We start from the raw sequence: 26751 nt of genomic DNA on the forward strand, positions 1-26751 counted from the left end.
TTTACTTACTCTTGTTTCCAGGTAGCATCATTTGGATGTAGGCCCAGATGGCATTGGCTTCTCTGTATCAGTTGTGTATAGAGGCTTTTCATAACTACCTGAAAATTCTGTCATGAGAGTGGGGTCATAAAAGAGCTTATTTCTAAAGGCAAAGTATTTATTACTGTTCTTTGTGAATTTATGATTGGCTGTGTGGAATCATGGGTGGGATTATGGGGTAATTATGCAAAACAGCCTCACATAACAGCTCTATTTATATTAAAACTAAACCCAGGCTGGAAATATTGTGTTTAGGTGGTTGTTTTTTCCCTACCTCATTTTCAGTGCTTAGGTAGATCACATTTTGGCATTTCATTATCATCAGCATCAAATTCTGTGAAGTTCTTTGATAGTTTGATATTTTTCTACTCACTATTCATATGAAGAACATTCTTAGATGCTCAGAACTTATGTGTAGTGTAAAGCAGTTTGATCATGCTAAACTGCTATCAGACCTTACAAGAGACTAAGATATAAATTTAGTCTTAAGTTACCATATTAGTTCCTCCGAAGGGTTCGTGAAATTGCTTTCAAAGAACAGCCTACAATTGGATGGAATCTGACTGCCTACTACACAACTTTTTTTTTTTTAACCTCTGAGAACCTCTTTGAGAAACAATTTAAAGAGAAATTATGTATATTTTGCTAGCTTCATTTTTTATGGTACTTGCTTTTATTAAGCATTAGAGCTTCATCACTGTTTCAAAATATTTTTCCTGCCCCCGTTCCCCACCACTACACCCAAAGTTGAAATAAATGTGTTTTTTTCTTTTATAAAACAGAATGGTCACCAAGTTGACAGGTGTTCCTTAAAGCACCTAATCTTCTCATTTCAAAAGTGTCCTTCAAATTTTATGTTTCAAAGAGTTCCTTATTATGTGTGTGCATTATGCAACAAATATTTACTGCATATCCAGCTACTACTTCACAAACCCTATGCCACATCTTTCCATGAATAAAAGACGTGGTCTTCCTGCTCATGGTGCTTGCAGTCTGTGTGTTCCAACTCATTGATTAATGTAAGGTGGGAATCACAAAGGTTTAAAAAAGTACAACATAATACACCGTGTCTGGTTAAGATATCTTTTAGAGTTCTAGACTTAAATGATGTTACAAAGATCTAATATGGAGATCTCATTTTTCAGGTGAAGCTGAACTAAGATGCAAGATGTTACATGACTCATGTATAAGAGAGTGACAGATAGAACCAAGCAAGAGCCTAGGGCTCCTTGTTCTCCTGGCTATAAAGAGACTTTGGATTGATCAAGTAGCCTTTTTGTCACATATATGCAGATTACATCATTTCAGGTATATCTTTTACTAAAAAGGGAGGACCATATCTGTATTAATTAGTTTATCCTCTTTTAACTCATGCCATTTCAAATGTTCCCTGCAGGCCTAAAATTCAGGTTATCATTTATTCAGACAGACATTGCTAAGATCTCCAGCCGTTTTAATTGAAACTGTTTAAATTGTGGCTTTTTCAAGTGATTGACAGGTCAGTGATGAGTATCTAGTGATGAAAAACTCCAAGGTAGAGGAACAGATCTCAGAATCCACAGGAGAGGGACATAAATGCTAATTACACATTGACTTTAATTCCTGGTTTGTCATAGTTGCCTGCAGGTGTGTATCTTGGCTGTGGGCTCTTCTTAGGGCCTCATTTGTATTTGAGATTTTCTTTAATAATATTGCCTCCACAAAGAGCTCTTTAATCTCTGACTTATTTGCAATTCTCTTTCTCTAGATACAAGGAATAATTAATTGACCAATGAATGTGTTTGTTGTTTCTTTTGTTAATTGAAGATTAAAGTGGAGTTTTTTGTTGTTTGCTTGTTTGGTTTTGTTTTTGTTTTTTCCCATGAATTTCCCTGGAAGACAGTTTGGGGCTGGCATTTCAGATTGACTTTCTGCCCTGGAAGATACACAGATGCTAATGTCTACTACCCATCCTATCTACCACCACCCATGTGGCCTTCTTTGGGTAGAGAGCGAATGTTTCTCTGTGGTGTTTCTGTGCTGGATAGCTGCTGTCGGCCCCTGTGCATGCCTTGGCACTGGCAGATGCAGGGTCACCTTGAGATTTACTTAGTTTATTTTCAAACAAGGATTTTCCCCCCCTCTGCTAATAGAATTGAGGGCTTGAGCTTGTTAGATGAATTGTACAAGGATATGTGGACTTTGCTCATCTCCACATATTTATTAAATTCCCACTGAATGTGCAAATTGGACGGACCATAGGCTATGGCTGTGCCCTATTTAAATTTGGCCCTGAGATATTTTACATGCCTTGCTTAGCTCATACTTAAGATTTTGTATTTGGTGTCTGCCATGACTCGATAATCCTGTTGCTTTTCTGGCCTCTTCTTACTTCTGTAGGCTAACTGTAGGACCTTGGAATTTTGAAGCATTGTCCTTTTCCCAAACTTCCATGTTCATTTTAAAAATAAGTTTGTAAAAGGAAGATAGCATGCGAGGATTTAAAGGGTCAAGTGAGCAATGTGGCTGAACTTGATGCTTATGTGGCACAACTTTAGGCAGATTGGTGAGAAGTGGGATGGAATTAGAAAAGGATTCTGGATGAAGGCTCAGGCTGTTTGTTCTCAGGTGTGTCTTCAGTGTATGTCTATCTCGGCTATGACCCAAGCCAAACATCAAGGCATACTCCATATGTTTGCTATTAATACTATATACTGATTTCTTTTGATTCATGTTTATCTTTAAAAATATTTCGTAAGGAGGGGTTGGGGTTGTGGCTCAGTGGTAGAGCTCTTGCCTAGCATGTTCGAGCCACTGGGTTTGATCCTCAGCACCGCATTAAAAATAAATAAATAAAATAAAGATATTGTGTCCATCTGCATCTAAAAATATATATTAAATTAAAAAAGATTTCATAAGGAAAAAGTATTGTCTACTTTGTCTACATCTGTTTATTTAGTATATACTAGTAGCAAACAGGTTTTCCATTTTATGCCCCTAACTTCTTATCTGTACACACATCCTTTATTAACTTAAGACCTAAACAATCTTCTAGTTCGTTCTGACCTAACCCACCCCCATCCAAAACTTCCGTTGGATTTGCTGTGGTGTTTTGATTAATACACTATGAAACAATTCTAAGCATCTTTGTAATGGTCATCTTGTCTCTTCCTCCTCCTACTCTTTTTTCTCCTCCTCCTCCTCCCCCTCCCCCTCCCCCTCCCCTCCCCCTCCCCCTCCCCCTCCCCCCCTCCCCCTCCCCCTCCCCCCCCCCCCCCTCCTCCTCCTCCGATTGAACTCAGGTGCACTCTAAACACTGAACCACATCCCCAGCCTTATTTTGTATTTTATTTAGAGACAGGGTCTCACTGAGTTGTTTAGTGCCTCATTATTGTTGAGGCTGGCTTTAAACTGGTGATCCTCCTGTCTCCGCCTCCAGAGCCACTTCGCCCAGCTGTTGTTCTTAATAGTTCTTAATCTGGTCCATGAAAAGGTATGGCACTATGAAATTATATGTAGTTTTCCTGGAGCCAGGTCATATATCTAAATGCAGATCTTCAAAGTTGTATGACAATCTAAAAGATTGAAGAACTACTTTAGTATAGTGTCTTGCAAGTCAGGCAGGAATGTAGCAGACCTCTTTTCTGTCAAGGAGAATTTCTATGGGGTTTCAAGTGCTCATATAGTCAGTCATCTTTCCTCTTTTGTTTTTCAACTTTTTTCTTTTTTAAAATGGACTTTATCCATTTTTCCAGAAGTTTTACATTTACAGCAAAATTGAGCAGAAAATACAGATTTCCCATATGCCCTTTTCCTCCATATATGAACAGTGTACAACACCAGAGATGAATATTTGTTAGTACTAATGAACCTACATTGATGCATCAGTATCTCCCCAAGTCCATAGGCTTCATGCTTGGTATTGTAACTTCTGTGGAGTTTGACAAATGTATAATAGAATGTATTCACCATTGTAGTATCACAGGGAATAGTTTCATTGCCCTAAAAATACCCTGTGCTCTACCCATTTATCCTTCCCTCTCCCATCCCCTAGCTACCACTGATCTTTTTTTTTTTTTAAGAGAGAATTTATATATATATATTTTAGTTTTCGGTGGACACAACATCTTTCTTTTATTTTTACGTGGTGCTGAGGATCGAACCCAGCGCCCCATGCATGCCAAGAGAGTGCGCTACCACTTGAGCCATGTCCCCAGCCCCACCACTGATCTTTTGACTTACTAGATTCCTCTTTTTTATGTCATATAGTTAGAATCATACTGTAGAAAACTTTTTCAGATTGACTTCTGTTACTTAGTAATAATATATGAGATTCCTCAATGAGTATGTATGGCTCAGTAGCTCATTGCTTTTTAGTACCGGATAATATGCCATTGTCTGGAGGTACCACAATTTATCTATTCATCTATAGGAGAACATCTTGGATGTATGTAAATTTGACAAGTTATAAACAAAACTGCTGTTAACATCCCTGTACAGATTTTTATATAGACGAATTTTCAGCTCCTTTGGGTGAATTTCCAAGGAGCACCATATTCCTGGATAGAATAGTAAGGGTATGCTTAGTTTTGTGAGAAACCACCAAACTATATTCCTGAGGGGCTCTAACCATTTTGCATTCCCACCAGAAGTAAATGAGATTTTCTATTGCTTTATATCCTTATAAAACATTTGTTGCCAGTGATCTGCATTTTGGTCATTCTAACAAGTGTGTAGTGATATTTCATTGCTTAAATTGGCAATTCCCTAAAGACATATGATATGGAGCATCTTTTCCCATGCTTACTTGTCATCTGTATGTCATCTTTGGTGAGCCATTCAGATCTTTTGCATTTTTTAATCAGGTTGTTTTCTTACTGTTGAGTTTTAAGAGTTCTTTGAATATTTTGGATAACTATCCCTTATGAAATATGTCTTTTGCAAATACTTCAGTCTGTTATCTAGATTTTTTTGTTGTTGTTAAATTTTTTTTGAAAGATCTTAAATCCATCAAATTAAAGTGTGAGTTGATCTTTCACCATTGTACAAGCATTTGTGGCCACTAATAAGCTGGGCTACGGAATTCTAACCCTAATTTCTTGATTCTTTATTTCCAGGTCAATGTGACAGTGGACTACATTAGACCAGCCAGCCCAGCCACAGAGACAGTTCCTGCCTTTTCAGAACGGACCTGTGCCACTGTCACCATTGGAGGAATGTGAGTGTTCTGGCTGGCATATTCCCAGCTTGTGTCTCAAGTAGCTAGGAGTTCTCTGATCAATCAGATCTCTCCTTCCTTTGGCTCTGCTTAACCCAGTGGTTTATAATTATGTGCCTGTGTAGCACTTTATATTTGCAAAGTACTTTATAATCACTCCTTAGTTAATCATATACTTTTATTATTGTTGTTAAAGATTTATTGGGCTCTGTGTAAAGTATCAAGCTGGCCCTAGGTACTGTCCAAAATTGGTTTATGAAATCAAGTTGTAGTCATCGGAAAAAAAAGGAGAGGTTAATGGGACATGTTTCTTTGTATAATGGTATAAAACCAGTAGATGCTAGAGTTGTAGTCTCTACCAAACTTGCTATTTCCTGGTTATATTCCAAGGTCTCTTGGTAGCCTGGTTGATGAACAGAATCTTTCAAGGGAGGAGGTATCTGACGGGGGAAAGAGGAAGGCTGCTGGGCCATGCTTCCACAATAAATATTAAAACAATCAGTCAGTCCCCAGTAGTAATTTTTACTTTGCATAAAATATACCAGCATGGTAATTGTTTCCTTCTCTATTTAACAGTCGTAAGTATTGTTTGTTACCAAACTGGTATTTTTCTTTTCTTTTAAGGGGGCAGAGTGGAGGGGAAGAAAAGAATAGGTTTCTCATCAAAACAGAGATTGTCTTATTGAAGTCTAATGAAGGCCATTAGGAGAAATGCATCTAGGCTACAGCACTGCCTCTGAAAGGATGAGGATCTTGTAGCTATTTAGCTCCTAGAAACTCTCCTATCAAGCAGGAGGCTCTTTCCCCTCATCTTGATTTCACATTTGGAAATGACTATTTTTAGCCAGTACCTGCTCCTGTATTTATTAATGTCGTTAATGTTCACACAACAACCAGAGCTTTCATTTTTGCCAGGGGTGCATTATAGGCATTTGATCTCATTACCTTCCCACCATTACAGATGACAGACTTTGTGGGAAGCTGGTTTCTGATAAATCAGATAATATTTTTGTAATGTGAAACGGTAGGACAGGTTTTGGTTGTTATTCCATCTGTGTAACCTACAATAACGATCTATTACCAATTCCTCACCACTTCTTAGAAGCTGAATGCATGCTCCCTACTGGAGACAGCTGGAACGTTGGTATTCCCCTATAGTAAAAGTTTTATCATCGAAAGCAAGGAGTAATCTCCATAGATTACTGCTCTTCCTATGTAATTACTGGGGAAAACAGTCTTATATCTGTAAAAATGTACATGTTTATTTTTGGCAGATGGCCTCTGCCAGTGTTTATTTAACACACTATTGGAATGTATTATCTAATTTAGTTACCACCAAGGTACATTTTGAAAATTAGTTCACATGGCTTAATATCAGATATTCAAGGGAATGTTTTTTTGTGTGATGTGAGGGATTCTTAAGTTTTTAGGACAATTTGTGACAGCTGACTTAAAACCCTTTTTCCCAGTATAGTATTAAGGGTATGCTCTGTGGCATGAAACCTTGGGGTTCAAGTGTATTTGTTCTAACTTTGACTGATATTATTCCTTTTGCCTGTAAAAGGTATCTCTTTGATAGGCTGATTTCATTCTTTTGGATATATACCCAGAAGTGAGATTTCTAGATCCTATGGTAAATTTATTTTTAGTTCTTGAAGAGTCTCTGTATAGTTCTCCATAAAATGACTGTACTAGTTTACGTCCCCACCAACAGTGCCTGTTATCTCTCTTTACCATTATTACCAGCTTTTATTACTTTTTTTTTTGTTAATGGCTAGTCTTCCTAGGATGGGTGATATCTCCTTGTGGTTTTCATTTGCATTTTCCTGTACTTCTTGGCTATCTGATGTCTTCTTTTGAGAAATTCCTGTTCAGATCACTTGCCTATTTTTAAGTTGGATTACTTGTTTTTTATTGTGAGTTTTTTGAGTTCTTTGTATATTCTGGATATTAAAATTTACTGTAGTATTGAAGCCATTCCTCCCTAAACTATTGTCTCCCTGAAAATAGGGAATTTTGTCTCCTTTATTCCCTATTATAGTCCTAGTATCCAGTGCATGGTAGGAGCTCAATTAGTTGAATGTCTTAACTGTACTACAAAGAGTCCCTTTTCATGAAGCATAATAGGGGGTCCTTGGGTGTTTCATTAGTGGTTCTCTTTCTTTCTTTTTAAAAATCTGATCAGTACTATAACACTATACCTGATTGTCTTCCTCTTTTATTTGGTTATTGGAAGCTGAGGGGGATGGGGAGATTAAAGGTAGGCCACCCACCTCCAGCAAGTGGACCTAAGGGCATGTTTTTTGTATTGTAAATTGACTTTAGAGTTTCTATTTATTTATTTATTTTTGCCCAAATTTTAAGAATCTTTTTCCTGAGTTTATTTTTTTAAATCAAAATAATATTGTTGAAAGATGAGGTTTTAGTAAATAAGGATATCTGCTAAAAGTCAGCTACCTCACTTAATGGCTAGTTATTTTTAAAAACTGAGTAGGGAAGAAAATTTTTAAAGATATCTCTCAAATATTTTCATTTAAATGTAATAACATGTATTCAGATCTCTGACTTATGGCTGGCAAGGATCACCTGTTTGATATCCTAGTGAGCTACATAACTTCCTGTTTGGCAAAAACACTAATTGTAAAACCTTATATTTTTGAAATTTACATCTCTCTCACCTGTTTATCTCACTCTTATTTATTTTACAGCAATTTAAAAGCCATTTGTCTTTATTAAACCTTTATAAGGATGCAAGTGTTTTGTAAACATGTTTTTTTGTGCGCCTGTGTTTCAGTGATTAATGCAGTATTTAAGTACATAATAAAAATAACAGACACAACCAAAATAAACTAGGAATAAAGCAAATGGCTTATTGTGGGGGTGGAACAAAGGGCACAGGTGTGGTGGAGTGGCTCTCAGTAACTGTAACATGGATCTGCCAGTATCATTTGTGTGGATCATTTAATGGAAGGGTTAGTTAAGAGAGCTTCTCTAGTATACATAGCTTCTCTGAAGGGTAGGCTTTGTTCAGACTTGTAGAAATGGTGTGGAATTAAGAAGTCCTGTCTAAATGGTGTCTGTACTAATCTGTGGGCTTATATACCATACTTGTCCCACAACCTCCAGGCTTTCCACATCTGCATACTTCTCTGACTGGAAGACTTCCTCTGAAGTGATGATTCTAAAGGAATCAGAAGAAAGGGGCAGATGAGATGATGTCTCCCAGTGGGCTGTTTCAAAGCAGAGTTTTAGATGTATATCATACAAAGTGTGTGCATTGTCTGTCTCCTCAGTAGGGCACAGTATAATCCTGTGTTTCCTCTTGATGAGTGGGAGAGAGGCAAGGCTCAGGACCCTGTGGGGCCTTGCTAGTGTGACACTGCCTTCAGGAACCCATCTCTGCCCTCTGGGGAATCAATGGAAATAAGGTTCATCATTCCTCTGGTAGATTAAAATTTTTTTCTTGATTAACTTCACTGTGGAGTTGGCAAGAGTTGTTATCTGTTAATCAAAACAGTTTAAATAAAAAATAAAAAGATCAAACCTTGAGTGGTTTCTCATTCTCTGGCTCCGGGTTTGGGAATTACTTGATCCTTTTAGGCCCAGTTTGTGACATGAAGCTGTCAAGATGGCGCTTCCTGTTAATTACTTTTTATTGTATTTAAGACACTTAAATAACTCTTCTTGTGATTTAGTCTTCTATGTAATTAGCTGCAGTGATTAAAATCTCATTCTTGCCAGAGTCGTCTTGAGGAGTGAAATTTTCTGGGGTGACCTTTCCCTGTGCTGGACTTCCCAATTACTTTGCATTCCAATTTGGCAAACCCATATAATCTATTAACTTGCTGCTCATGTCTTTCAAAGAAAAAAAGCATCAGAGGAAAATTTTGTTCACATTTAGAAAAAGGCATCTACAAAGTATAACTACAGTCAAGCTTCACACATAACATATCTCCATCCCCATCTCCCCACCTTCATCGCTGGAAAACTGTCACATATCCAGAAGATACAGTGACACTAAGCCATTTCCCCCCCCCCCCCCCCCCCCCCACACACACACACATGATGTGAAGTTTTCATAGTGGTAGGAATCAACATATTTGGCCTATTTTGGAAAAGTTCAAAGAATGGAACAGAAATGAAACTATGAAAAAGGTACAGTTGGGAAATGCATTTACTTTCTGCACAAAAATCACATGCTTTTAGAAAGGTATTTTGGTTTTGGTAACAGTTTCACTCTACTGGTTTTCCCAGTTTGACTCCTGCAGCCCTTCTTTATTGATCCATGGGTAGCTGCTGCCCTAACCTTGATGCCTGTATGAGTATGGGGCCTTGCTGTCTCAACTACTGTCCAAAATTTTGTGGGGCTTGGAACATCTGAGGTGACCTCTTTGCCTGATGATTGTCACCCAGCAGATTGAACACCATGTTTATGAACTTCCTTTCTGTGTCTCTGGATTCTTCCTAGAGACACTTGATTTTATTATATTCATATGAACCAGACTTTTAACCTTTCAAGGAAAAAAACTTCCTTTGCTTTTGCTTTGTCTGGGGTTCTGATTTCAGTGGGTACTTTTATCCAGTAGTTCCAGTTGTGACTGAATCATTGGGTTACCTCTCATCCTTATTCTGCTAGAGTAGGCCTGTTTTAATTCCCCCCCGTCAGTCACAATGGGAACAAGTGCCATCTAATTCCCAGCTTTTGGCTTGTGTTCCATAGCTTTGAAGCTTTCTCCTTTCAGCCAAATCTATCTCAGAATTTTCAAATTTTAAAATATACTACTAGAATGGTTTTTAAGCTGCAATTAGGAAGAACGTAACTTTTTGAGTCTGTTTTCCTTATCTTCTTACCCAGAGAGACCGCCAATATCCTGAAGCTTGTCTTTCTTCACTTTAGAGAATGGTGACACCATGAGTGCCAGTGACTTGGCCAGATATTAGAATGTGGATGATAGCTAACCATTTTTCCACAGATTTAGCACTTATACATTATTATATTTAATCAATATGTTGGTGCTGTTTGTTTCTTTTTTTGGCAAGGTGGGTATTTTTTGTTTTGTTTTGTTTTTTTAAACTCCCTTGTTATGAAAGGAAAAGGATATATCAGAATAAGATTTTGTTGTCTTACTTTGCCTTGTCATTTTTCTTTTCCTTTTCCTTTATCTTCCTTTAACTTTTTTTGAGAATAGAAACAAACTGTTAACTAATACTCTTGCATTTAAAAGAGTAGCTTAGGTTTGATTTATGTGCTTATGCTATTCTTCTTATGTTGAGTAGTGGACATATACCTGTCCACAACTCGAAGGACATCAGAAGCATCTGTGGCAGTAAGTGGTTACAATACTTTAAAAGGAAGTAGTTGAATAACTGGGCCTATCTGCTAGTTCAAGTATAGCAATCATTTGAAGAGACTTGTCCCATAAAGCATTGTAAGAAGGAGGTTGGCTATTGATTCAGTATTGGAGTATTCAGTATTGGAGTCAGGAAAATACTGTTGAGTTTCAGACAAATCTGTCACTTTTGTTCAGATATTTTGTGGCTGTCTATCTATAGAAACCTCATGCTGCCGAGTCTTATTTCTTAAAACTATTGGTTTCAGATTACAAGTACAAGTGTCAGTCTAGATCATTGAGGGTCTAGGCCCATATGGGCACTGGAAATACAGTGGTGAACAAAACAAGAAACAGTTCTACATGTTTAGGGTGTCCTTGCTTGCATTTCATTATTAGCATTTCTTGATTCTAGGGCTGGGAACCTCAGATGTTCTTGTAGATATTCACTGACTTTGCCACTTACAGAATGTCATTTTTGCTCTAAGAAACACAAATGACTTGATTTAATCAGTGCATAGAAGATCCATATCCACTCCCCCCTCCCCCCACAGTGCTGGAGATCAAATCAAGGGCCTCATGCATGCCAGGCAATATGCCCTAACTCTGTGCCACACTCTCAGCCTCCAGAGTTTCATTCCTGTTCAGGTTTTGCCAGGGACTTTTACAGAGATTTTACCATTTAGAAATAGGTTAAAATATAAATGAAAACTAATCCTTCTTACAATTTTATTTTTAGATCGTTCAGTAATTAAACCGTCAGGAGACTAAATGAAATGCTCAAATGACCACTCACTGAAGCCCATCTGTCCTTTTCCTCCACATAGTCCTTGATTCTTTCAGGGTGGAGGAGCCTTGGGAATCAACAAATTGCCGTGGTTCTGATACTGATTCTGGTACCCATAGGCACCCTTACGGTGCCTTCCTTCAAGGCCTAAGCAGATGGCAGCCTGAACACTAACTTCAGGACAGTTTCTGTTTTTGACTTCTTTGGTTTGTTATTATATCCTTCTAAATTGACCACTGTTCTCAGTGGTAGAGTGCTTGCCTAGCATGTGTGAGGCCTTGGGTTTAGTCCCTAGCACCACTCACACACAAAATCAACTCTGTTAGAACTTATTAAGTTTTCAGCTTTAAGCAGTATCTGCTTACTATCTTATATGACAGATAAATACTTTTACATATTTGTACTATAACTTTCACTCTAGAGCCCTCAATTTTGTTATATTATTTTAGTTTAACCAACAGTAAACTTTATAATGTTTAATTAATCTGTTTCTGGTTAACTGTGTGCTTCCTATTCTGAATGGTAAGGACATCAGAACATTTGAGCTTTCTTCCCTCCTCCTTTCTCCTATTTTAAAAGCTTAATTTTTTATATTATCAAGATATATAGCATTTATTGCATTTCTCTTCTGTAACCATAATTATCTCCTAAGCTTTGTCTATAAATTCATTCTAAAAATTTAATTCTGCCCCTCCATAGGTGTTATAATATCTAATATATGTTATAATATCTAATTATATTATATATTATAATGAATGTATTAAACTAAGAAGTATGATAGTGATTAAACCTATAGAAAAAAAATCTATGATACTAAATCCTCCAAGAAATTTAAAATTAATTTTCTTTTTTTTCCTTTTCATATTACCTTAAGTGCAACAATCACTTAAGTCATTCTTTTTACAATATTTTTTTATTTTACTGAAGAATCTTCATTGTTCCCATGCAAGCAATAAACTTTCTGAATTCCTACGTGTTTAAAAATGTCATCTTCATTGTCTTCTTCCTCTTCTTTTCAATGCTGGGAATCAAACCCAGTGCCTCACACATACTAGGCAAGCATTCTACCACTAAGCTGTTTCTCCAGCCCTTTTTATTTTTTAGTTTGAGACAGAATCTCACTGAGTTGCTGAGGCTGGCTTCAAACTTGTAATCCTCCTGTCTCATAAGTTACTGGTATTACAGGTATGCTACCATGCCCAGCTTGGCTATGGCGGTACCAGGAATTGAACTCAGAGTTACTTAACCACTGAGCCACATCCCCAGCCTGTTTTCATTATTTTGAGACAGGGTGTCATTAAGTGCTGAGGCTGGCTTTGATCTTGTGCTCCTCCTGCCTCCGCTTCCTGAACCTTTGGCCACCACACCCGGCTTGGTTATATTCCTGATTGTTAGTTTTGTTATAAAATTCTACCTTCAAAATTAGGTTTTTTCCCTGAGAACTCTGAAGTCATTGTCTTCTATTGTTTCATCAATGCTTATGAGAAATCCAATTTTCATTTCTTTAAGTGTAGCTTCCCCTCTCCCCCAGGTTTCTAACAAGTTTGCAATTTTCCACATAACTTTGGTTTTTAGACATTTTATCAAATTGTTTCTAGGTGTGTCTTATTTTCCTGCTGCATACCTAGTACATCTTCTTAATTTTAATTTGAACATTTATATCTTCTCCAAAAATTTTTTTTAAAAAAATTTTCCTGTTACTCTTACCCAGGGTCACTTAGCCACCAAGCCACATATCCAGCCCTTTTTATTTTTTATTTCAAGCAGGGTCTCACTAGGTTGCTTACAGCTGCTTGCTGAATTGCTGAGGCTGGCTTCTTTGAACCTGTGATCTTCTGCCTCAGCCTCCCAAGCTGCTGGGATTATAGGCATGTGCCACAAACATGGTCCCTGTTCTTTGTTATAGTCATTTTACTAGTAGTGTATCTTTTGCTTAAAACCTTTGCATTCATTTTATATTCAAAGAGATGTCTTCAACTAAATCTTACAGGTTTCTTGCTTGGACAGCTAATTGGGCATATTATTTTTACTCATTCCCCCTCTCTTATTCATTCATCTCACTTATTCATTTAATCACTCATTAATTCATTTTTTATTGTTTTGGTGGGATGATGCTGGGGATCAAACTCAGGGACTTGCATATGCTGGGCCAGTGATTTATCACTCAGCTATACCTCATTCCCTTTTTATCAAAATCTTAGAGAATGCTTGGTTTATACAAGCACTGTTAGGCATTATGAATATATCACTGATTCCAGAACTGTAATGATTTCCACCCTCATGAAATTTATAAACAGACCAAATTATATTATTATATCATGTGCATGTTCACTATGTAATGAGGCCCACTATTATGTATAATTATAATACACCAGTTAAAAATGTGAATGAAAAAAATTTACAGACTATTAATCTAAGATTTTTATTAATCTAGCTGTTTTTATTTTCTTAAATTTCAGCACCTACTTAAATTTTGTCCTTTAATTGTTCTATTTTAATAGCAACTTCTTTTTAGTTTATATAGTATTTTCTTTAGTATTTCTGCAAATATTATTTAAAATTAAAAGAAATAATATCCACTTCTATTGTCTGAAATTTTCCTCTTTGATTAAATGTTCTTTGTTTATTGTGTTCCCCAAAATGTTTTTGTGAACCTTCATTTATTCTAATGAAGAAGGTCCAGGCTGCATAAAAGTTGGGTTAGGATGATGGTGTAACTCTGCCGGAATGTAGGGCTGCTTCCCCAGGCCATCTCCATCTGGAAAGGAGGTTGTACCAGAGGCCAGCTTTCTTGGAGGGTGTCTGAGCACCAAGGCCTTGAGCACATGGATCACAGACCCCACTAAAATGGTCCAGGTGAAGGGGCTCCTATGGAGAGCCTGACTGTGCTGCAAGAGTCTCCAGGAATGGGCTATGATGTGCTAGAAGCTGCTGCAAATGCTCTGGCTTCTGCTTTTGCTTAAGGCCACAGTGTCTATCCAAGGTTCTTTGGTTCATCACCTACTGTCTGCTTTACCAAAACACACATTTTGGTGATGTGAATTATCTGCTGTGGCATTGATTGTTTGGGAAATAGCATTGGTATAAAGTTGAAGTCATGTTGATTTAAAAATGATATTCTCAAGAACAGAAACAATAAGGACTGTGCTTTCTCATATTTAAAGGAGAGCTTTAGCAGTATATGAAAGATTTTTTTTTAAATCTGTAAATCAAAATTGAGAAACCTGTGGCAGTAACTTCCTTTCATGTAAGCTGTAACTTCTTTAGTACCGTCAAGAGTGTTTATGCTTTCCTCTGTGTTATTGCTGACCTGTGACAGGCTGTAAGTATAGTTGGAAAAGATGTGAAAACTTGTCCTCTAGTATTAAAATAATGGATTAATGAAGAAGGTCAAACCCCTGGGTCAGATTTTATGTTTTGATAAAATTGGCCTCTATTAGAAGCTAAAGCCCCATGGTCCCTCATCTCAAAAGGGGAGGAAATAAGAGGGCCCCAGGCTTACAGCCACTTTGCCAGTAGGAAATCCACTGTATGTGCAAGTCCCTGGGCCTAAAAGTTCCATGGGATTTATGTGGTCTAACTGAAACCCTATTTTTTCCCACTACCCTATTTGTTTCAGGTTTTCTGTGAGAAACTCAGGTTTTGTGAGCCATCCCTACAAGTATAGAATAGCAGGCATATCTACTTTACTTGTTCATAATGTAGTATTTCTTGGGTTTTTGCCAAGGGTCAGAACCCTCTGCCCTTAGCTACTCTGTGGACATCAGAGGGAGGGCCTGGCTGGCCTGCAGAGCCCTTCTCGGTGTAGTTCCTAATTGATTGTTACATGATGTCCTTAAAAGTCCACTCTTTGTGGTGCTTTGTATTTGCTAATAAAGGCCTTGGAGTCTTCTTACTTCTTGAGGTTCCTGCTGCCATTTCTTCACCATTGTCACCTCATCTACTTTCTGTCTTTCAGAATCTGACTATTAACACACTTTCTTCTTTTCCACCATGGTTAGGGCTTTTCCATATCTGTCTTTCCCTTATTTCAGTGGGACCTTGTAAGGCATGGCACGTGGACACAGTTCTCAGTTTGCCATTCTGACCTCCTGCAAGCATTCTTTATTTATTTCTTTGGATAGTGCAATTGATGTGATAAGGAGAAGGGACATTTGACATGGTTACTAATGAGCAAAACTTCTGGGTCCTTTATATGTCATTTCTCAGCTCCTTTCTTTTTACAATTCCTGTGGTCAGCACAGTAAAAAGTGTAAAGGGAAATAGGAAAGGAGTTTTTATAGATTTTTCTATTTCCCAGTTGTGATGCTGCTTAAAAGAGATTTGCTCCAGTTCATACTGAGTGATCTTTTAAAAAGTAATAGAAACTATAGTAACATTTTCCAAAAGGGCAAAAATAGGGAATATTTCCCATTATTTCATCATGCTAATATAACACTGATTATTTGGGGTCTTCTCCTTTTTAAAGAATTTAATTTAGGAACAAACAGAAAACCTTTGACCCCTTGAGACATAGTGTTGAGATGAAATCCATGGCAATTTGTTGTTGGATCGTAAGATTCTATGCATATTTTCTAAAAGTAAACTTTGGGAATGAATAGACCTGAGGCAAAACCTCAACTCTATTAGATAGCTATGTAATCCTGAACCTTAGTTCATTTTTAGTAAATTAGAGATTCTCATAGTTCACCTCATACGACTGTTGTGAAGATTAAATATGGCAATGCACTGAAAATGGTTCATATAACAACCAAGTGCTTACATGATTCCCGAGCCTCTTCACCCAAATGATGAAGATCTGGTTGTCCTCATTTCAGATCTGGTTGTCACTTCTCTCCAATCTCTATTACTTTTCCCTTAGAATTTTCTCATTCATATTTTTTTCCTTTCCTATTTTATATTCCATTCTTTTATTTATCACTTCCCCCCAGGCTAGGCTTTCAACCTCTGATAGTGCCTCTCATTTCCAGGCTGATCTAATCATTAACTTAGTATGTTGCCCAAAGTTTAATCAAAAAACAAACAAAATGCCCCATTGGGCTATGGTTTGGATTTTGGTCTAGTCCTTTTTTTGGTTCCATTGTCAGGTACTTTGGTTTGGATTTATCTCTTCTTTTACTTTCTCATTTGTTGCGATGGCTAAATCCCATCCATTTCCCCGTAACTATTTAGTGTATATAAGGAAGTAATGATTGATAAGAACTTGCATAAAGGTAGAAGTAATGGCTAGTCATGAGTCATTCTTAATGTTTCAAGAATCTTCACACACATTTACCATTCGGTATGCTGTACACTGAGTTACATCCCCATCTCTCTTTATGTTGTTGTGGCTAGCCTCCAGCCGAATAGCTGGGATTATGGGTGCACACCACTATGCCCAGCCACACAGTCTTATTTTTTAATAGAAACAGTGTATTGGATACTTGTCAGTCCAAGAGGTATGCTAGCCACTCACCTAGTTTGCTTGCTCTGGTTAGTGAGCTGGCTGTTTTCTGCATGAGTTTTTGAGGTGGTGTTTATGCATGGGGCTACTACTTAGAGCTTTAGAGAATGGGAAGCTTTTAGAGTGAGCCTCTCTACCCTGATAGCTTTGTGAATTTTCATGCCTTCTGTTAAATTATGTTTAAAACAAGGAAACAAATAGAACTTGGAGGGAATTAGCAAATATTGGGACCTTAGAGGTGAATGTGTATGGTAGAACCTACGATGTTTAGAGCATGAGTTTTGTAAAGGAACTTGGCACTGCCTTCTACAAGATTTCAATGTGGGTTTTTCATGGAACCTTTGGATTTCTGATACTTCTGCTTACATATAAATTGAGGTTCAGCAGACTGTTTCTTGAATGTGCACTTCTATTGTGTTAAAATTGTGATTTATAAACCATCACATATCAGGTCAGTAGCCAGGAGAGCTATTTTACAGTTCTCATACTATTCCTTCTCCTTTTAAAAAAAAAATACACAGGAAGCAACTGTGCAATGCATTTTTTTTTTTTTCCTGACACCACTTTTTCAGAAATCTCCCTCTGAAATGTTTGTGTTCCTTCATAAGTCTCAGTCTGCAGCTATGGAAACTTGAGACCATTGAGTGAGGGCTGACCACAGAGTCTCTGTTAATGGCTTATTGTATTTCAAAGCAAGGAACCCAAACAACCCCTCCCTCCAAGGGAAGGAGAAAATAGGAAATTTCAAGACCCTTAGACCTTTTGCTGGGCCCATTTGTTGCTTATACTATAACTACAAATAATTAAGTGAAAAATATTCTGGTTTCTAATTTTTAGGAAAAATCCTGACCATTTTTTTTCATACATTTTGTTATCACACAGATAATTTTATAATTGGGATCTTGTTTCCATAGCTTTTACCTGCAGAAGTTCTATACTTTGTTTATGCAGTGGAAGTCTAGACCTCACTGCCACATTCTAGACTTTAGCAAGGCAAACAGTGGCTTGATCCATGTGCCAGTGGACTTTAGGGAACGAAAACAACACCCTTCTGTCCTGCCAGCTGGTGAGGTTGTGGACCATAAACTATAATGGCGCAGATGGCAGGATTCTTTTTACTGGTCCCCCTTTTCCTTTCTGACCCCCACAAAATTTAAAAAATAAATAAATGAAACTTACCTTGAGCTTTCACTCTACTATGCCAAAACAATTTTCTTCTAACTTGTGTAGAATGATTGGGCTCAGTAGAACAACACAAGTGTTACACTTCCAGTTAGTCATGGCTTGGTATTTTTCGTGCAGAATGACAGCCTTTTAGAATATAGGCTATTATCATGAGTTTTTCCTCTGAACCATGCATTGGTTATGTGTATCATCATTTACATAAACTCTAGCAGGTGAAAGTGACTCTCTAGGGCTGTCCTTTCCCCATTTTGGACATTACTATACTTCTTAGGTTTGGGTGGTTCTGCTTTCACTGTCAGAGTGGATGATTCCAGATGCCATTATGTAATTTTCTGTCTTGGGGTATGTGTTTGTGTGGGCGGGTAGTTTGGTTTTGTTTTTAAGTGGTGTTTAATGTCAGGCTAATAATACACTGGATACGTAGGCCTGGTTTTGTCATAATGGCCACGAGTTATTTGTCCCTGTTTCTGAAAGAGGCAGAGAACCACCCTCCGCACCCCAAGTCAGGTCTGTGTTTTTGAGGGGGCTCTTGTCATCACAGCTGCCTAGGAAGTGCAGCATGGCAGCTGGCAGTTCTCTTATGAAGAGGCAAAGATGAGGAATCTCTCAGGCTGTTACCACAACCAATTACTTGGCTTCCTGCAGCCTAAATAGAACCATTAAGGGATGAATTTGCTGTTCCTGAAACAATTATGAAGTTTGGTCTTTTCCTCTCCACAGTTCTCAGGTTCTGGTGCTTTGGGAAGGCCTAGTGGCTTGACAGCTTTGATTGGGGGTGGGGGTGATGTGTGCTTAATCATCCTTGGCCCTTGATTTCTTGATAAGGAAAGTTTATTACTTGTAGTTTCTGTCTCTACTGTTTTTCACAAAACTTTATGGAATCACGTGAGGCACTTAAAAAAACCCAAAAAACAATGGAGTATGCCCAAATTTAAAATCTAAGCACTGAATTCCTTGTTTAAAACACTAGTGATGTTTTAACAATACTGATCTTCACTCCTAAATGTTCTTGTTTTGTTGGTCTGGAGTGGAGCCTGGCATTGTATCTGGAATGACAATTCCAATGGGCAGCCTGCATTGATAACCACTGGGAAAGAAAGTCTAGAGGTTGTTTCTGTGCCTATATTCTCAGATTAGGCCTATAGTATAGATGTTGGTAAAGGAGGAATAAAATAAACTTTCTAATGTCTGTTTTCTCAGATCACTTTCAATGTCTAAGCACAACCTTTTACAACTTAGTTGTGCATTTTCCCTCGTACCAATTCTGTTTAGTGAAGCACACAATGCCAGAGCAGTATGTAGAGGCTGTGGGGGTGATGGTTATTTCTAGCTCTGCCTCCAGCATATGGTATGACCTTGACAAGTCATTTGCCTGCTTTTCCAAATTCCCTTCCTAGCCTTTTTAGAATGCAAAATAATACACTAATATTTTGCTTCTTTTAAACCTCCTCTCAGATTCGTGACGCAGGAGGCTGTGTTTGAGCGAGAGAGAAGCAGTAGCAGTGAAGCCTCATGTTTTCCTTTGGCTTTAAATGTTTCCTTTTGTAACCTCTGCCTCTGCAGGCTCTTGGTCTAAAAGTGAGTGGGTTTATTTGGAAGTCTCTGGGTTTACAAGTCTGCCTAAGATGCCTGCCCTTCATTAATATAATCAGAGTTTCCCAAACATATAGTTAAGAAACATCTCTACCAATTGACTCAGTGGCCGTGGAGCTGTTAGCCAGTGACATGACTTTAGTTACCTTGCTTGCCTGAGAGAGCAGTGGTGTAGTACAATAGCAATGAGTGCATGCATTTGGGCCTATGAGGTGACTTTTAATTCTATCTGTAACTGATTTTCAAGTTTATAGATTTTTGTCTGCTTATTGACTAAATGGACTCTTGTTTTAAAATTTCCACTTTCAGTGGAAACTCAGGCAGTGTAAGATATTGTGCTTTCATTGTCATAATTGTTGTTAACTAACCAAAATTGGGTCCAAGTAATAAATACTTTCCAAATTCAAGTATTTTTATTTATGCAAATGACAGGATCAATAAGCACCATTGTAACCAATCAAGCCAGTGTTTTAAATATCCATGAAACCTTGAGTTTATTGTGTTCTTTTTTTGGGTAGACTGATGTGTCTGAAATTAATTATGTGTGTTTTGATGACTGAGACATGGTCATTTGGCAGCTTTCAATCCAAACTAATACCCTGGTGTAGATTCGCTGTTTTATTTTGATGCCCTTGTAGATATAACCCCGTTTATAACCCTGGGTGTTTCTGTCACACCTTTCTATTTGTAAAAGGAGCTTTTATTAGCTAGTATACACAGGACAAACTAGCCAGTGCCTCTAAGTTAAATATTTGAATACTAGTGAGAGTTATAGTACATAAGATTTTAAGAATTATATCACTTGTTCTTAGAGAGCCCTTCAAAATGTCTTTCAGGGAGTGATATAAATCTTGTTCTTATAATGAGTTGGCAGAGAGGAGAGTGTCAGAAACAAGTAGAGTAGTGCTTCTATGCCTCCAGACAGGATTGGTTCCAGGAGCCCCATGGCTACCAAAATCTGTGGATGCTCAAGTCCTCTATGTGAAAGGAGGTATAGTATTTGCATATAACCACACATCCTACCAATACTTTAAGTCATCTTAGTCACTTAGAATACTTAATGCAATGAACATGCCACATGGATAGTTGTGTTTACAAAATAATAAGAAATAAAAATCTGTATATATTTGATACCTAGTTTTTTTTCTGTGAATATTTTAATCTGTGGTTGGTTGAAACCACAGGTGTAGAACCCACAGATTATAGAGAGCTGACTCTTCAATGTACCATCTCAGTGTAGGAACTAAAACTAGAAAATCACAGCCTCCTGAGACTTCTACCTCTTGTTTTAAGCTGTGGAGGTTGCGATTTTCACATTCAGAAATTGAGGCAACAGAGAAGTGTAGAGGTAGGGCATGGCCAGAGCCGCCTGTGCCAGCGTTGTTCTCACCTTGGTGGATCATGTATAGCAGTAGAGCAGTATTCACCGTGGAGTAGAGGATAGTACATGAGAATCAACACACATTGCTCCCTTTCATCCCTCAACCTTTTCTATGGCTCACCCTTTATTACTCACGTAAGTCGTCTTCTAGAAGCTGTATCTCATTATTTATAATGGCTGCAAAAGAATGAGCTGAAGAATCGGCTCACTCCTAGAGTCTACTAAAGGCAGGAATTTCAAAACTATAACCAGACAGTAATTATTCTCAAAATGTATCCAGAATAAAGTTGTTTACTGGACATAAGATATTAGCAGCCCCCTTAACCCCCAAATTACAAAAACAGCAAAACAGAATTAAAATTTGGCCAGTTTTCCAGTGCTCTTTTCTCCCTCTTAGTAAGTGTCTAGGAAGTGATTTGCCCTGTGGTTTTAGGACAATAATTCCCCATTATATGACTTATATGTTACCTATTCCTCTTTACCCTGTAATAACAAAATTGCTGTGATAACCATCCAACCAGTTTAAATAAAATCAGGTAATTCATTTCTAAATTGGAACTTGTTTCTTTTTAATCAGCCTTGTAATGTATTACAGACATCATTCTCAGCATTGGCTACGGAAGTGATTTAATGCTGGTTTTTAATGACTCCTTCATTAATCCTGGTATTCTGAGATTTAACACTCCCTGGCCTTTGACCATTGGAAATGATGAAAACTTTGATTTCATGCATATTGGATAACACTGGACTGTTGCCGGAGCCATGAATCTTGCCTCTGCAACCGTATGTGTGATTGAGAGTGCTTCGGATGGATGGGTACTCTCCTGGGCCGAGCTTGCCTGCAAAGGAAGTGACCACGATATCTCTATCAGCTCAGGGTGACCTCTTCTCAGGACAGTTGGATTTGCAACAAGAATCTGCACTGACAGCTTTGTCTAATAGACAGTTCCCTGGACTTGTGAATTCAGGGTCATCACTTCCTAATGCTTTCTTTGAGAACACATACCATAATGTTTGTCCTTTGAACTTTTTTTTATTCAAATAAAGTCATAGAATTTTGTAGTAGGATGATATCTTTAATACCACCTCCTCTCCATTTTATAAATAGAGCCACTCAGTCCAGCAGGAGTGATATAACCAAGCCAATTAATAATAATGAAAATTAACGAAAGTGATTTCCAGCACATATAAGGGGGACTTCTGTGTGCCAGGCAGGATCTAAATATAGTAATTCATTTTTTTTTTTTCCTCACAGAAGTCAGGAGGAACATTGCATGGCAAGTCCAGTGTTCCACACAGCTTCTCTTTGGACGTCCTGCTGCTGCTAAAAGCAAGGATGACAGTATTGGTTGCTCTCCTTCCTCTTAATGGAAGCATCATGAGTGTTCTTTGGAAGAGAGGTGCCAGCTTGTTTACTGTAGAGTCTTGTGGCCGGGGTATTAATACCCTGAGAAAATGCCAAATTCTTTTTTCCCCTGCACATAATAATTACTGCTAAGAGAGAGGAAGTCACCTTATACTAACAGAGTCCTCACAAAGGCTATCATATTATAGAATGCTTCCTTGGCTACTTTGTTTTGAACACATAAATTAATCTGAGATAGTTTCTGTGGTACTACATGAAGGTCACATGCAGAATCTTTAAAAAGAGCTATTTAAAAAAAAAACAAAAACAAATGTAGCAATTATTCCTGTGAGTTTGACCCACTAATTGCAAGTGTTTTGTGTTATTTTAAAGGTCAACCGAAAGAGCAGTGGGCCAGATAGTAAATATTCTCAGTGTTGAGAGCCAAAGGGTCTCCAGCACACCTGTTCAACTCTGCCATAGACAGTATGCAAACAAATGTGTGTGGCTGTATTCCATAAAATTTTCATTACAAAAATAGGCTATGAATTTGCCATTCCCTATTCTAGGAACTTGTGTTGTTGAGATATGAATATATACCCAAGAACAAATTATTAAAATTTTAAGATGGAAAGGTTAAGAGTGAGCTACTTGAAAAATGGCTCTAATGATGGTTGTATATATTTTGTGTCATCAATACAGTGTTTAGTTTGAGTAAAATTTTCCTGAAATGTAATAGTTTAAACAAGCAAACCAAAAAAAAATTATTGTAAGATTAAGTATGATTAATAAATATTTCATGATTTCACCTATGTGAAAAGTTTATGTATTGAAGGTTGAACAGATACCATCACCCAGGATGATTTTCAGGAAACCTGGAATTACTTTATAAGCGGGTATATTTTTGTGATCTGTTCTCTTGACCCCTACCTAAAGCTCAGTTTATAAGGTAGTGTTTGGTTTGGGAAGTTGTTTTAGATTCAGTCTGATTCCTTTTTCTCCCTTCTAATTGATCTATCTTTATATTGGTCCCTGGGGACAGAATAGTTCCCCACTTCCTGTGTTTGGTGGCACTCACCGCCATGCATCCACTTCCTATTGATCATACCTTTCTCGTGGTTGTTCCCATTAGCATGTCCTCATTTTTCTGGATGCTGTTTCTCATTCTTTATTAATGCTACCAGGTCTTGCTACCCAGAACACTTTCAAATCTGTTACACAGTGGAGCCTTTCTGTTAGAATGATATTACTTTGCTGCCCGTTTAATTTTCCAATGCCTTTCTTGTTTCTTTCTACCTTTTGTTACTCTCAACAGTGAAGTACTGACTTAGCTTTGTCTTGCCCTGTTGAAATTTTCAGTCTGATATAGTACTGCCTGTGAGTACTTGAGTTTTACTGGTCTATCACAGTTTTCTTTATTTTCAGTATGTTCCTTTTCAAATGCGCCTGGAAGGACAGCTCCTGGATAAACAGAGTTAGGAAATCTTCTCATTGGCAAAGCACCTGTGCTCTTTGTCAAGATGATGGGGAGAGGAGGGTATATTCCAGACCAGTTCCATAACCAGCAGAGTGGGAAGACCAATTTATGGGGTAGGGTGCATGAGGATGCCAGTGGACTGGTGTTACAGAAGTACCATTTGTATCTGTTAAATGTGAGAGATGAGATAATCGGTCATTATGCTAATTCTGGGTAACAGATGGTGGAGAGTTGTGCATCTCAACAGCGGTATTCACCAAGAGGGAAATGAGCTTGCACCCAGATCAGCAGTCAGGAAGGAATTCCATTGAGTGATAAACACCACTGGTGATTACAAAAGTTTGTCCCTCTGAGGACATGTGCATAGAAGCTGGGTTTCTTGAAGTTCTCACTAATCTATGTGCTCTTGTCCATAGCCCTTTCTGTTATAGGACCTTTGTCCTCCTGTCTATAAAAAATTTGAAGTGGTTTCTCTCCATTTGGTTAAAGAAAGATGCAATACAGGTATCACAAACATTGTTGAATGTCAATCATGAGAAATGAATTTCATAATTAAAATGAGAAGCAGGAACTGAACATGCTCTTTCTTTTGCCTTTGGTATGTGACTGGGGGAAAAAGGCTTAAGTCTTTTTGCTTCATAATCTCTAAGGGTCAGTCTTGATCCTGCAATTTTTTTTTTTGGGGGGGGGGGGGGTCCCTGAATGGCTTCCCTTCAGTATTTTGATAAATCATGGCTTCATTTATCCTGTGTGCTGACGATTATCAACCTTTTATTTCTCTTTGCTGATCTCTACTCTCAACTTACCACACACCTGGTTTTCATTTCCATTTCTAGGCCCTATTCTTATCTCAGAGCCAACATTCTTAATGCTGATGCTGATTAAAATGGTCTCAAACTCAAGTGTGCCCCAGAATCACCTGTATAGCTTATTAAAACACACCCCAAGCAATGAGGTGGCCTCAGCTTCTTTAGTACTCATTATAGTCTTCTCCTTCCAACTAATTCTGTTTCTGTTCATACCAGTCACCAACATGCTGAGCTTGGAAGAAAGCCAAGGATCTAGATAAGGGTCATTTTGAAGAGCTGTCTAAGTTGATTGGGCAGCTATCAGAATTGATCTCTCCTTGTATAGGGAATCATTCCAGATGTGCTTTAAAGAGGCATGGTTTTTCAGGTTTAATGGATTGGTAAGTTGCATTCTAAACTATGGTTCAAGAAGTCTTCAAGTAGCATTTTAGGTTGGGAAATCTCAAAGAGAGGATTCTCATCTGTAGCTTTGGTTCCCTCCAGGAGCCATTTCATCCTGCCTTTTTGACACTTAGGGTCTTGAAGGGAAGGCAATTTTTCAATACAGAGGTGGTGAGTTAAGTTAGTTATGTAGTTAGGGATTCCCTTGCCAGTTATTTTCTGTAATTGCCATCACTTACTCCATGCGTTCAGCCAGTCAGATCTAAATGAACACAGTAGCCTTGTAGATGTGTCTTTCATGACTGTCAACTTGCCCTTCTCCAGCACTGCCTACATAAGATGCTGGATTAATTTCCCATAAATGTAGTTTTCATGCTATTATTTATCCACAACAGCTGTTTTAGACTTTCACAACTGTCTTCTGTCAAGTCCCCTACTCAGTTAGATCCCCTCTTTCATCTCTTACTTTATGGACAAAATATAGTCTCATCAGGATACATCTTTAACTTCTTATTCTCTCAGCCCCCAACTGGTCTTCCTGTGCTTGCTTGCTTATTTCCTGCTTTCCCATCTCTCGAGAAGATTTTTCCTTCTTCTTTTCCAAACAAATCTTTCTACCAAGATGTTCTAGTTTCTCACTCTTTTGGTTGCATGGGGGATGTGAGACCACCAGTTATCTCATTTTCAGCTAATTATTTAAAATTGTTCTTGAGTCCTCTATTTTACTATATCTGCTTTCCTCTTTCTTGCCTTCTTTTTGTACCCACATTAATTGAAAAAAATTAAAAGACGTTTCACTCTGTTTCCATTTGCTATTTATTACTCCACCTCTGGCTTAGGCCCTCTACATCATTCTCTAATGCTTCCTTCAAGGGCACATCTCTTATAATTATTTCACCCTTCTTCAACATTCAACACTTACTCTAACTTTTTAATATATATATTTTTCCTTTTAGCCTATCACTTTCTTGGATTTCCTTCTACAACTCTACTTTATCTCAGTCTGCTTTGAGTTTTGTACTTTCTTTATTTTTGTCCTCATTCTACTGGTTACCTCATCAGTTCCCATGAGTGTTCTTGAAAGGTGTTCCTCCACTCAAATGATTCCATCTTGATTGATAGTGTCACCAGTCACTTATAAAGGTCCTCTTCCTGTCCTCCGCCTCACTTCCTATACCTGATGATCACATGGTACAGCTCAGGCATATTCTCTTCTTCTTCTCCTTCCTGCCTGGTTTATACTGTCAGCATGGAATAACACAACTGTCTTCAAATTGGCCTATTTCTAGTTTTATTCTCTTCCGATCTATTTTCTACATGACTGCTATAATTCTCTTTCTGGAACACAAATCTGATTATGTTCCTGCTTAAAAGTCTTCATTTATCATTCCGCAGCAACTTTGGGATTATTCAAACTCATGATCTGGCCCGTGCCTACCCTCCATGTTTATATTTAACATTCCCCTGTACTCATCCATCATTTCTGTAAAAAATTTAAAACTTGCTAATCTTGAAGTGGGTATGCTCTAACTGCCTGAAACACATTTCACCTGGCTTCCTCCTGTTCATCCTTCAGCACCTGCCTTCCTCCAAGACAAAATCAGAACTGGGCATTTTGTGTAAATCCTTCCCCAGCACATTGTGCTTACTTACATTAAGGCTTATAGCACTTATAACATTAGTTCACCTCTCTCTCTCTCTCTCTCTCTCTCTCTCTCTCTCTCCTCTCTCCCCCTCCCTCCCCCTCCCCCTCCCCCTCCCCCACTCCCTCCCTCCTTCCCCCT

General features: G+C 38.0%; 1 protein-coding gene across 1 annotated transcript in view; it reads left to right on the forward strand.

The window, feature by feature from the left end:
* Nucleotides 1–26751, forward strand: part of Snd1 (staphylococcal nuclease and tudor domain containing 1) — a 410684-nt gene that overhangs the window by 178311 nt on the left and 205622 nt on the right. The window contains exon 12 of the mRNA XM_027926283.2: nucleotides 5136–5236. Within this exon, the coding sequence (XP_027782084.1) occupies nucleotides 5136–5236 (101 nt within the window). The remainder of the gene's footprint in view (nucleotides 1–5135; nucleotides 5237–26751) is intronic.

Source organism: Marmota flaviventris, chromosome 1, assembly GCF_047511675.1.
Source record: "Marmota flaviventris isolate mMarFla1 chromosome 1, mMarFla1.hap1, whole genome shotgun sequence".
NCBI lineage: Eukaryota > Metazoa > Chordata > Mammalia > Rodentia > Sciuridae > Marmota > Marmota flaviventris.